We start from the raw sequence: 13,467 nt of genomic DNA on the forward strand, positions 1-13,467 counted from the left end.
TGTGTATTTCTCTTAATCCATTAAAACAATTACTCCCCATTTTATCTACAGGTTTTAAATTTGTTTTATATTAGTTGCTGCAAAAATAATTTTTATTTATCTAAAAGTAAGATTAGATTTATATTGCATTTTATTATGACTTAAATCTACAAACAGTATTGATGAGCTCACAAATCGCATATATGAAACTGACAATGTATTCATCCAGGGGATATTTTTGTCTTATATCTTTAAAAAGCATTAACCAGATAACCTGCGTCTGATCACGATTGGCAGGAGCAACTATCTACCCTTTTTCACAGCTACTTAGGTCTGCATTTTCTGCAATGCTAACCATAATTCTAGGCAACCTCGGCAGTCCATTTTCTTTTTTTTTTTTTGTACGCTATTTTTAGTTTCTATGGAAGTAGTTTTGAGGTTCCCAATAAAAAGTGTAGACGGTGGTATTGGGCATAAGTTCATACCAGGCACATGGAGGCAACATAGTGCCAATCGCCCTCCCACGATAACTGCAATACACAGAGACACATTCCTCCCAACCTCAGCAGCACCCAGAGAGACACTCCCTGCTTAACACCCTAACCTCACAAGCACCCATTTATCCCCCCCCCCCACCTTGACCCACACCTCAACCTCAATAGCACACAGGGACACCCTTACCCTCACCCTACCAAAACTCCTACAGCATCCGGAGTTACACTTCCACCGCTCCATCCAACACCAGCAGCTCCCAGAGACATACGCCCAAGCAGAGTTGAGAAGAAGTGGGTCCCGCCGTTGCGTTCATAAGTGGGAGGTAGGGGTTGTACACCTGCCCTTATTTTGTGCAGCGGAGTTGAGAGTTGCAACTTTCCGCTGATCCCTTTCTGTGTCTGGGCACTGGTGAAGTTCACTGGTCTCCTTGCTTAACCTGGCTCTGGGGCACCTAAAGCGGGACTTTTGGCAAGGCGCTCCCTTCAGTTATAGCGCCCGTAGGCAAATGCCTCCATTGTTTCCCCAGCAGTTCCGCCCATGGCTGGTACATACTTTCTGCATGGCTGCAGGAGACTTAATTCTGTAGAATGTTGCACGCCACAACCATACAGCAGGTACGTTGGATATGTACCAGTTACGGCATCTTGTGGTGTCTTCACCTTTAGCAGCTCTGCCATCTTGTCTATAAGTCCAGTGACCAGGCTTGTAAGTTAGGACGTACAATATGACCTATCAATACAAAGCAAAAAGTTAACATGTTTATATATTTACCAAAATTATGTTTTCTGTAAGAGCTTAGTTAATTACAATAGATTAATTCTGGAACACTTCTGTACACCTAATTGTAATACTTTTGCCAACATCACAGTGAACTGAAATTCAAAGTACGTTAATGACTGTTGATTTCAGGTTTTCATTTTTTTCAGTCCCTCAATTATCTTCCAGTCTGGGTTCTTGACTGTGCTCTCTTGCACTTGAGACTTATCTTTGATCACACAGTTTCCTAAGTGGATGAATGCAGAGAAATCTTATATATATATATATATATATATATATATAAATATTTATTATATGTGTGTGTGTGTGTGTGTGTATATATATATATATATATATATATATATATACATACATACATACATACATACATACACAGTTAGGTGCATAAATATTGGGACATTGACAGAATTTTCATATTTGGCCTCTATTCACCACCACAATGGCTTTGAAGTGAACCAAACAAGATGTGCTTTAACTGAAGGCTTTCAGATTTAATTTGAGTGTAATTACATCCAAATCAGGTGAACGGTGTAGGAATTACAACGGTTTCTATATGTGCCTCCCACTTTTTTTTTAAATAATTTTATTTGGTGCTGGACCACCAACTTGCGGCACCCCTGCAAATGTCCCAAGGCACGCCAGGGTGCCACGGCGCACAGTTTTGGAATCACTGGATTAGAGCCATAAAGTCAGAGTATTTCAGGTATTGCCTGCGCAGTTTAGGCCACTCCAATCATAGAAGCATTCGAGGCAGTACAGTTTAAAAAAAAGAAAACAATTCTTAGAAGGTTTCTATCTGCATGCTTTACATACAGATAAGGGGATCTGCTATAATTTATCTTACATCTGCTTATAGTGTACATACTGTATTTGGCATTTTTTATAAGGACATTGTAATGGATACAATTATTACTCTAAAATTGCTTCCATCTCTGGGTAATTTCACATGGGCAGACTCAATTACCGCGCAGGTTTAATTAATCAATTTTTCCTGCATGGTAAACCCACTGGTAACACGCGTTAAGCCATATATTCCACGTTAAGTGCTGAAATCTATGGGTTACCCCGCACTTTAAATACCAGAGGTGCATTTAATGCTGAATTTTCCTCACAGCTCTGAGGTTAAGAGGAACTGTCCACATTGTCCTAATCATTCTCCAGTGTGCCTTGCCCCAGTAATTTTTCACTACTCCAGTGTGCTGTGCTCTAGAGCTTTTTTCCTCTCCTGGGTGACCTCTAATACAGCATTCTCCAATGTCCTGATAGACATCCCTGGTTCCTGTCTGCTTGTGTTCTCTGTACTATAGTGTGCCTCCACATGATGTAGACTTCAAGGGTTCAGTTCAGCTACTGTGCATTTTACTGCATCCTGTACTTGGACGTTTTGACCAAATCTCCTCTCCATTATATACCATTCTGAGGTATTCAGCATTCTCTCCCTGATTATTGGTCCTTAGTTACTGCTATCAGAGGTTCTCAAGGGCTGTGCTCAAGGTTCCCATACAGTTTTGGAGACATCCATGGCTGAGCACAGGTGGAAATTGACTGAGGCACTAAATAAGTCAAATGTAGTCAAGTATGGATATCCTTAAACCTGGACTGTGAGGTGGGAATCTCTGCTCTAGAGTCTTTTGTCTCAGTCCATCTCCTTCATGGCTCCATTCCACTGAAACCTGGTGCCCTCTACATAGTCCTACATATACCTGTTCCTATGTGCCTCATACATTTGTGTATCTTCCATTCTGCTTGTATTTTCGTCTGGTGCTCACCCAGAAGGTTGTGACCTGCAGTGTTTCTGCATCGGAGCACAAACCTCCTTGTTGGGAATCTCTGGTGCTTCAGAGCAGAACTGACAGCATGAATCCTTCCCATTCTAGTGACATTTTGATAACCTGTAGCTTAAGGGGTTTCCACATCAGCAGAAGTGGGGTCCGCAAGGACTGTAATTTGAGATGATTTTTTTTTTCAGCTGCTGATAATGGAATCTTTCCAAGAAGCCATTTTCTATAAATGTTGCAATTGGTGTATCTATACTTAAGGTGCTTTTTCACTGGCATTTACCTAATGCTGGCCATACACTGGACGATTGATCACACAATTTGGGCAGTTTCTACAGGTTGGAAAGACCAATCATTTGAAAATAGTTGTATTTTGAGTCTTCTGCGACCCCGATGCGCATCTCCGCCGTCGTCTAGTTGGATCGCAGATCAGATGGTCTTGCAGAGAGATCTCAACTGATCATATACGAATTGACATACATTATATGATGTGATTGATCAAATCGTATTGGTCTTATGTGAAATAGTTGCTTTTTAAATACAAATTGTCCTGCATTGTAGGGAAGAATTTTCTTGGGAAATCGTACAACTGATCTGACCAACTTTTGAATCTCACCGTGTATGGCCACCTTTAGAGAGAGAGTGCATTCAAAAATTGCAGGGGAGATGGGGCCAAGGCCCTTCTTCCCATAGAGACGCAATGAATTCACAGTCTTAACACAGTATCTCCCTTCAGCCTGAAGGAAAACTTGTGGCTCAAATGCTGTCTCTAATATTATGCCTGTAGTGATGTTTCTGTTTATTTGGATGTGCTATGTCTCAGTGATATGCTTATATCATGAATTTGCAAATTACAGTTCTAATCAAAGTTACAATCTCACTTATGGTGCCTTGAAAATGGAGATAAAGTGACCTTACAAGGCGCTAACTGTGGGATTTGAACCTGGGTTTCTAGTGTTTTCTGTGCCAGTCAGTATCCTTAAACACTGAGCCACTTCATCCATGCTCGAGTGCCAATAGAATCAGTATATGAATAAACTATATAAAGGGACGTGGGGTTTTATAACCATTTGCCCTTTAAGATGATATATTGTGTTCAATAATCCCTCCTCCTGCTTGCCTATCAGTGACAGCGCTCATTAATTATAATAGAAAATAGTGTGATCTCAGTCACCTGTGCTTTCTCCTGCAGTCATTGTACTAACAGCACAGTGATGGACAGCATACATAGAAGGGAGAAAAAAACTATCCTTCCTATTTGGTACATCGTTCCACTGTCAGACACTGAGCTACAAATCTATTTAGTATAGGAGGAAGTGCAGGTTATTGATGTCACAGAATTTTTTTTTAAAACCAGTGGGCGCTTCTTACATCTACATAAAAATCTAGCAGGCTTGCTAACGCGTTTCTTTAACCTCTGGTAATTTCGGCAGAGGATTTTTACCTACCTTTACCATCTGGAGGGACCCAGAATTAACACACTATATCGGCACTGGTGATCTTTTTCATCTATAAAGACAGACTGCCCGATCATATACAGCCTAACCAGCATCCACCGCTCCCCTGAAGGGAGAGACAGCGGTCTCACCAAGTGAGTCATCGGGAGGACATAGAGAAGCCATAGATACACTGGCAGCTCTACCAGGATTCCAATACAAGTGCGGCTGTTGTGGTAAGCCGCTTATCTATTGCCGATAGCCGAGACTGTTTGGGGGCCTCACCGGAGCAATAGTGCGGTCTATTGGGTGAGAGATCATATGCCCCACTGTTTCCCATTATGGATATAGCCGGCACTATATGTGAACGATTCGGTCAATATACAGGACAACAGTGCAGTCTATATTTACCACCTTGAATCACTTAAATGTGTTGGATTTGGAACAGTGCCGCTTTCATTATCCATATATAATTATTGGACTCTGGACACCAGACCAATTAGTTGTGAAGGGGAATTCGTAATTTTATCCAAACTGTGTTTCTTTTAAATGGTTAATGTTGTTATATTTTAATTATGCTGTGACCCATGCATTATTGTATTTAAAAGGTAGTTTTATAATAAAGAATATATGTTTTACGAATTGCACTTCGAATTGATGTTAGCAACATTTAGGACTCTGGTTGACGGATTTAGCACAGTTTATATTTGATGGCATGATGTGCTCCTTCCCATAAGCAATGTTTTTGGATTCTCACAAGGGCATTCTCAGGCCTGGGATCAAGACATTAGATTTCGCCAGGCTTCATGGGAGAAACAGCGCTGTTACTACACCAAACTTATTTTATTCACTTCTCTAGTAGCAAGTCATGGCTGCAGTATACAGTCTGTTTTCTTGTATATTGTGACAATTTATGGATATGCTTAAATCATTTCAACCGTTCCAACAGGTGTGTTTTCCATTACTGATATTACTTATACAGGCTTATATGTGTGCTAAGCAAGTCCAGCTGATTTGAAATAGTATCTCTGTATATTAAAAGCACAAAAGCAATCAACCGAATACAGACGCTTCTAGGACAAGTGCTGCTGACCTTTAGTTCTCCAGCGACTGACCCCATGCTGTATGGAAGAAGCTTGCAAGTGAGATGTCTGTTGTTTGGCCCGAATTCCCTGGTATTTAAATTGCATTCCCTAACCAAATGAATAGGCTGACCTCTATCAGGTTACAGAATCCATGGCAACATTTGGCCTTTGTATAACATAATGTTAGTGTTTTTGTTTACTTTTAAATAAGGACACCTGGAACGGTGATTCCGTATTCATTTCTCTAATATAGAGCAAGTCCTAATAGAGGTCAGTCTTGCACAACAAAATGTCTCAAATTAGATGTTTTTTTTCCCCCCACCTTTTTTTGTTTTTTAAATATAGATTTCCCAATTTAGAAAACAGCAGATCCGCATTTTTTTTTTCTCTTAATTAAGCCATATAATTATCGCAAACCGTAAAGCTCCAAAGAAAGACAATAGTAAGTCTGTTAGAATGAAAGCATTCCACACGTCACAGATGTACGAGGGTTAGTCTACACAATGAGGTGAAAAGCTGCCTGCCATGGCGGACAAAGCATACCACACTGCACATACCGCTAGGGACATAGGACGGGCTCCCTGGGACACAGATGCCTCGTTATATTGCAGCTAGTCATCAGAGATTAATTCTCAGCCATTTGGTACAATAATTTACCCATTCCCCAGTGTTTTAGCTAGTGTATTTGACTATGGGCCATAGGCCCTTTGTATTCAAAAGCTCCAGCTAACCTCATGTACTTTTGTCTTTATATAATAAATTTTTTTATATTGTACACATTTTCCTAAAGATTATAATACATGCCTTTTTGCAGAGTTTGCAGTAGAGTAATACAATCTGTTTAGTTCCATTATGAGAATATTATTGTTTTAGGTTGCCGACCTGTCTAGGGACTGGACACACTAGTGTTAGGGCCCCTGATTCAAATCTATTTTTTTATTGTCAGATGGACTTAAAGAGAGACAGCATCTTAAATAGAGAGTTAAAATTACAAATCCATGCGCACACATTTCATTTTAAAAAAAATAATGGATGCTAGCCCACAGTTGCAACATTGACAAATTTTGTTTGCCTGGCGCACCCAAAGTTTAAGATAAAGTTGTGAGCTTATATCAACATCACCCCTCTATGATTTCCATACTTATTTAAATGAACAAAATGAAGCATAATCCAATATGTCCAGCACAAAAATTAAAGCTTTTCTTTTTTATTTTTCCTGCTCGGCTCCATAGTGAAATAACACCCTTTAGAAGCCAGATTTGTATTATTATTATTTTAATATATAGTTAACCATGTGTTTAAATTATTCGCAAAGAAAACCTCCGTCTTCTGTTTTTTTGCCTTTGGGAGCCGATATCTTGTTTAGCAGAGATGAAATCACTGCTGTAGTTATATGGGTCACAGCGGTTGCAAGTACAACCATCCTCAAAGTATTCCTGTTCACTTCTATGTCACCCACCCACCACCACCCTACCCTCCACCTGCTGCCACAGTTCATTCAAATATATAGTGATCGCACACACTGCAGCATGCAGCCCACAAGTGACAACAATGCCAACTAATCATCCTAACCCCATCAATAGGCTCTTGAATATGTTCATTGTCTTGGGGTGGGCCAGCTTAAGAGGTGGGCTGTTTTTTTGTATAGTTATTTTCACTTATTAATGTTAAGAAAGTCTATTTAAAATGCCCATCTTTTTGGCATATTGGCCATTCAGTTGCGTGTAATCTGTAAAGGTGGGTACACACGGTACGATGTGGATCCGCTGGTGCGACCCCTGATCTCAGGGCCGACATATCGGGTGGTCCCTACAACGGGGCGATCCAGTGCCTGACCGACCAATATGCCGGCCCCCGCCGCATAGCATTGCCTGAACTTTCTGCATGTACAAAAGATCGCGCGATGCGTCTGACGACCCCACGGGAGTGCGCAATGCACAATATAGTGCATAAACACGGAACGATATTGCTGATTTATCGTTCAAATGCGTCGGATCGTTAGCGATATCATTCCGTGTGTAGGGGCCTTTAGAGCATATTTTTTTTCCAGCAGAGCCTTTGTATTGTGCAGGTTTTTTCATATATCCTCTCCCAATTATTCAAACCAATACAGTCCATAGAAAGGAGCAATTATCTCTCATAAGTACAGTCTAATAGTCATACTTTAATATACAAGAATGCTGTGTTACACAAAACTTTATTACATTATTCTTACACCACACAAACAATACAGCCAATTAAAACACTGCTTCATATATTTTCAGTGCTATTGCATTTACCTTTAGATTGTCTGCTGTTAACAACATGCCTTTAGTACAAGAAGATTATCTTAATTCAGAAAGCACGTGTTTCTGGTCTTGCTGAATACAGCGTCCCTTAGTATCTGAGCTGGCTTTGGTCAGTTAGGGCTGATCTGCACACATAAGAATAGGAGAACAGATGGTGTAAATCTGGTGTCAGACCTGACCGTTTTCTCCCTGGAGAACCTTATCAAAGTGCTAGAGTGGTGGCCGAGGCTGCATTCTGTCTCTTATGGTGAAGCTGCTCAATCTGCCCTGCTGCGCCCTCCTTGATAGTAGACAGTTGTGATTGGAGAGATCGATACTCTGGCTTTTTATATAGGTTCTTTTTTGTTCGCTTTTCTTTCTGCGTGCCTGCTCTCCGACCCTTAAGATGCTGGTTAGATGAATATCTGCCTGTTATGTGAAACAGTTGCTGAAACCTGTTTGTTTGCTTCATATCCATTTATAAGCGAAGCATTTCAGCAAAAAGACATTTTTCTGTGTCATGTTTTATAATTCTACATTTCCTCTTATCTTTGCACAATGCTACTAGAGCTTGATGTATGCAATAAAACAGATGCATGCATATGCAGTAAAACATTCCCTATTCATCCTGTCAGTATTCAGAACGGTTTGTGACCTCTGTCAAATGTCACTAATCTCTGCAGGGGCCATTCCTCTCTGCCCGCTGGAACAAAATTTAGCAAACAGCTTATGAATAACTAAGAAGTGTTTTGTGAAGGATAAAGCCATTTTGTATTTCTGCTATTTGAGTTTATTACAATGTATAGTTGTTATATTTATACATTAGATATTTAGTTAATCCACAAAAATACTGATATTGCAACTCACTTTAGACAACGACAGCAGTGTTGTGTTACTAATTGGGTAATTGCTGTTGGTTTTTGGTCCATATGGTGGCGTGTGATTTAAATATTACCAGTTTTAGTGATGTACTTGTGTATTGTTACTTTAGGATTTCTAAAATATTGTTTTTATTTCCTAGGTGCCATTTTTCGGTCCCCTTTTTGACGGCGCTATTGTAACAGAAAAGCTTTTGCCAACTCTTGTGTGTGCAACTTGCATCAATGCCAGCAGAGCTGTCAAGTCTCTCATCCCTCTCTACCAGAGCTTGTATCCTTTTCAAAGTCACATTTAAAAGAAAACAAAAAGTTTTCATTTTGACTTGGTAAGTGCTTTCATGCAGTATTTTGTTAAAGCAATGATGTCACATTTGAATTTGTGACATTTTTGTTTCTATTTCCATATGAGAGAAATGCTAATGATGATATTGACACTGCACATGTAATCAATAATAAGTGTTCCCAGTTGCAATGTCTATTAAAAAATATTTTGAGTGATTTTTTTTTTCCCCAAAATCTCACTAAGCTTGTATTTGTCTGTCTGTCGACCTTTGAAGCTATTATATGTCCCTGAGTCCACTATAGATTTATTATGGGGGAATTAAATTGTTTTTTGGGGGCGTTCTAAGTATGGACGCCCAACAGAGCAATTCAATTGTTGCTGCGGGCGTCCATATTTCTGCTCGCACCCTCCTGGGTTGGTTTTAGCTTTACGCGGCTAAATCTGGTGCATTGGATGCAACATGCGTGAAAAGTAATGAATGTCTGCCGCAGTTGCGCCTAATCACAGCAACAATTGAATTGCTCCGTCGGGCGCCTATTACTTGGAGTGCCTAAAAAAATAACTGAATTCGCCCCTATGTGCTCAATACCAATTTGCACATCATTTGTAATAATATCAAAAGTTATGACAACTGTAGATTAGTGTCTTGTTCACAAGAAGTTTTTGCTGAAGGAAGAAACTTAATTCAGGCACTTTATCTTGCTTGGCTTTTTATTTGCTAGCCCTGCATTGATTGAGGTACTTGATTCAACTTCACAAGAGGCAAGGTATGCTTAAGGTGTGTGGGAAGGATGGCTGCTACCTTGCTTGTTACAGATTGGCTCTCCTTCCCTTTCTACAAGGCAGGGTGCTGCACCCAACCTGTCCGTATTTCTAACCTACTGTCTGGTTACTGTGCTGTCTGTACACAGCTCTTCCAGGCCTTGCAGAGCCTGCCACTTGATGGATTTGAAAAGGTTAGGGTATTCGCTCGGCTGCAACAGGCAGGCTGAAATTCAAATGAACATTTGACTAGAAGAAGCCCTTATGAAAGGAGGATCTTGGCAACCAGGAGGATTGCAAACCTACGCTTCCAACTGTAGTAGAGGATATAAGAATGTACGATTTCATACATTCCGCTTATCGAGCAGGATGTGCATAGCCTCCTGTAATGTAACCTAGATGACTCCATACAAGGTGAATCGCCTACCTTGAAGGAGCAACACACGGCGTGCTACAAAAACCTAGACTAATAAGGAAAATCTCCTGAGGTGGAATAATATCTGTATTGTAGGTCTTCCAGAGAAAGCGGAGGGCTATTTTCTGGATAGATGCATGGAGGATTGTCTGCTCTCCAATTATGTTGAAGGACTTTTTTCTCCATTCCCTGTGGGGGAACACGCCCAGAGAGTACTGATGAAGCAACTGTGGCCAGGTATTCTTCCAATACATTTCCTGGATTTATTATTGAATTACAAGTGCCACAATCTTTGTTGAAAGGTAGGTAAGTATGGCGTTTTGTAACCAGCCTCATATTCAGTGTTACAACTTCTAAATGCAACTTTCATAAGAGTAGAGCGACGACTTGGAGTGCTGAAGCTCCCATATTTTGTTCCAATTTAAGTTATGATTAGTGATAGGTGTACAAACACATTGCTCTCCAGGCAAAGTTAATGAGTGGCTTGATTCTTGTGTTGTTCCTCATGATTCACTAATAAAATAGCAACACTTGGCCCAGTGCTGTTAAGTGACTTTACTAACACTTAGATGGCTGACTAAGTAGACATCAGACTGTGCTATAGTCTAGTATCTGTGGTAGCTGCACCCCATGAACTTTGTGTTCTTTGCTGTTGTAGCTCCAATGAAAGCCTTTTTTTATAGCCTCCATTAATCCGTACAGGAGTCCAGAGAAGAATTTTTTTCTATAGCAAATTCCTCATTTATCAATTATTAAACCTGGACTAATGTATATCAATGGCACAGCTTCTGAGTGCAAATAACTAAAAGATCTAAAGATTGGGATGGTTTTTTGATAAAAAATAATTTAATTCGAAAGGACTATACAATTATTCATCCTGCTGTTGACAGATTTAATTAGTTGTGTGCTTCAGCTAGAGCTTCAAGCAATGTGCTTTTCCACAGACTTAGAATCTGTTTTATTTCACCCTTCTCCATTGGATAAACCTATGCACGTTGAAGAAATAGAGGATATCATTGACTGTTTTCCCTCCCAGAAAACTGTATGCCCCAATGGGCTTCTGTCCGGATGGTTTAAGAGACACACTGAACTGTTAGAATCCGTCCTACTGAAGACCTGTAATGTAACCATAGAAGAAGGCTCTACCCCACCTCAGATGATGCACTTGCTGCTTTGATTGGGGTAAACTTTTACATATCAATAATGAATGCACAATTGTTCTTCAAGTGCTGTTACCTGTACATGGTGTTTTATAGATTTTCTTTCTAATGGGTAATTTATACTCTGTTCCAGGTTATAAATGTCAGGCAGATTCTGATTAGTAGCTGTTGTCATATTGAATGTGTATCTGCTGAATTATACATTGTAAGTTTTACATTTCCGTTGCCTATATAATTAATGATCTTGTGGACTGCATCCTTCTTTAAAATTCTACTCTTGTTTATGAGGAATTTTATCTTTTCCAAAACTGCAAGAGCCCCTCTCCCCCATATCTCATACCCCTTTTACACCAAAGTCCTGGGTCTGACCCGGGATTTGAACACATTTCAGACCTGGGACAGACCCCTTCCCCATGCGGCGCCAACCCGGGTTATGCCCGGGTCCGCACCGGTATGTAGTGACCCAGGTCTTACGGCGTTGCAGTGGATGCTGGGAGATGATGCATGTGCCACGACCCGGGTCATCGTGACCTGGGTCGCGCCGTTTACACCGCAGGGTAACACAACCCTGCAAGCTACTAGTGTCGGATCCCCAGGTCACTGGACCTGGGTTGATCCGTTTGTACTGACAAAAATCCCTGGTTGATGCTCGTTCTGTGCAAAAACCCAGGATTTTAATGTCAGTGTAAAAAGGTTAACATTTAGTGGAAGGCTTTGAATAGTAATGAACTTCCTCATTATCAGTTTGCTTAATTGATAAGTTCTAGCAACCTTGGCTGCAGTGGCCAGAGGCTTTTTGTTTAAAGGACTAAAGCTGGCCACACATGTAAAGATTATCTGTCCAACCAGCCAACTAGTTGATTGGTTGGAATGAAAATCTGGTAAGGTATGAGAGTAACTGATGATCAGCAATTTGCTCCTAAATGCCAGAAAACAGATGAAAATGGTCGTCAGACAAGTTTGTTAAATGTTCGATCTAATCAATTTGTTCAAGAAACAGTTTTTGTCCATTTTCCGGCATTTAGGAGCAAATTGCTGATTGTCAGTTACTCCCATACCTTACCACATTTTCATTCCAACCAATCAACTAGTTGGCTGGTTGGACAGATAATCTTTAGATGTGTGGCCAGCTTTAGGCTGATTGCAATTCATGAGTACATGATAGAAAAAACTGAATTTTTAACAAAAAAGAAAAAAACCTTTAAAAGAAGTTACAGTGGAAACGAAACACCCAAATTAAAATTTTCATATGATTGTGAAATACATTGTGAAGAGTTACATCGACTGTTCAATGAGGCTGTGTCAATACCTAAAGCTGTAATGGCTCCATTACAGGAAATGTTTTGTTTGGACCTGATATAACGAAGTGCTAAAATTTCAGTACATTGAGCTGCTTTGACATCACTCAACCTGCTCTTGTTTATGAATCTACACAGTACATTCCTACACTCACTCACTCACTCTCTCTGCAGGTCATAGAATGGCGGTGCTGAAAAGGCATTAATACAATGTTTTACACTTTTGGTGTAAAAAGTTTATTTCAGACTTGCATCTCACTAATGCACAGGTTTTGAGATATATTGCAAAACAGTGGCTTTCCCTGTTAATAATTTTTTGTTAAAATTTTAATCTGGTCATGTTTATTAATGTTCTAAAGCTGATTGCTAACTTGACAAATATTTAATGTTTAGAATAAGAAAACTGCCCTAAAAATGTACTTTTGAATGGATATTGATAATTAAAATTCAGTAGAAAAGGGTCTTGACCCAGAAGTAGAAATTGCAGAGTCTAATTATGCCACTTGGAAGTTGTACCCTGGGTCCATTGCAGAATTTACAAAGCGACTACAATGGCGTGATGGATAATTGTCTTTGCTAGATTTTAGGGAAGGGGTGTTTCTGAAACAAATCTATCTCCACAAGGACGGTAGAGGCTTGGCAGCCGTTTTCAAGTAAAGACAGCTGAAGTCACTTGTTGGAACGTCAGCAGACTCTGGATACAGCTGCACTTGTCAGAAGCTTTGAGGGAAGTGTAATCAGCCGCAGAGATTAATTTGCATCTCAATTAGAAGCGAGTCAGGAGGAAGCACTGAAGTCTGTTGCTGGAAGGTTGCAGAAGAAATCTCATCATGCACAAAGGCCCCAACATTCAA

At 40.1% G+C, this 13,467-nt stretch overlaps 1 protein-coding gene across 5 annotated transcripts in view; it reads left to right on the forward strand.

Moving 5' to 3' along the window:
- RALGAPA2 (Ral GTPase activating protein catalytic subunit alpha 2) overlaps positions 1-13,467 on the forward strand; it is a 398,803-nt gene that overhangs the window by 263,010 nt on the left and 122,326 nt on the right. For all 5 annotated transcript variants that reach the window (XM_088477338.1, XM_088477335.1, XM_088477337.1 and 2 more), the window contains one exon: positions 8,839-8,966. In XM_088477338.1, coding sequence (XP_088333464.1) covers positions 8,839-8,966 — 128 coding nt within the window. The remainder of the gene's footprint in view (positions 1-8,838; positions 8,967-13,467) is intronic.

Source organism: Taudactylus pleione, unplaced genomic scaffold, assembly GCF_031769625.1.
Source record: "Taudactylus pleione unplaced genomic scaffold, aTauple2 ptg000201l, whole genome shotgun sequence".
In the NCBI taxonomy this organism is placed as follows: domain Eukaryota; kingdom Metazoa; phylum Chordata; class Amphibia; order Anura; family Myobatrachidae; genus Taudactylus; species Taudactylus pleione.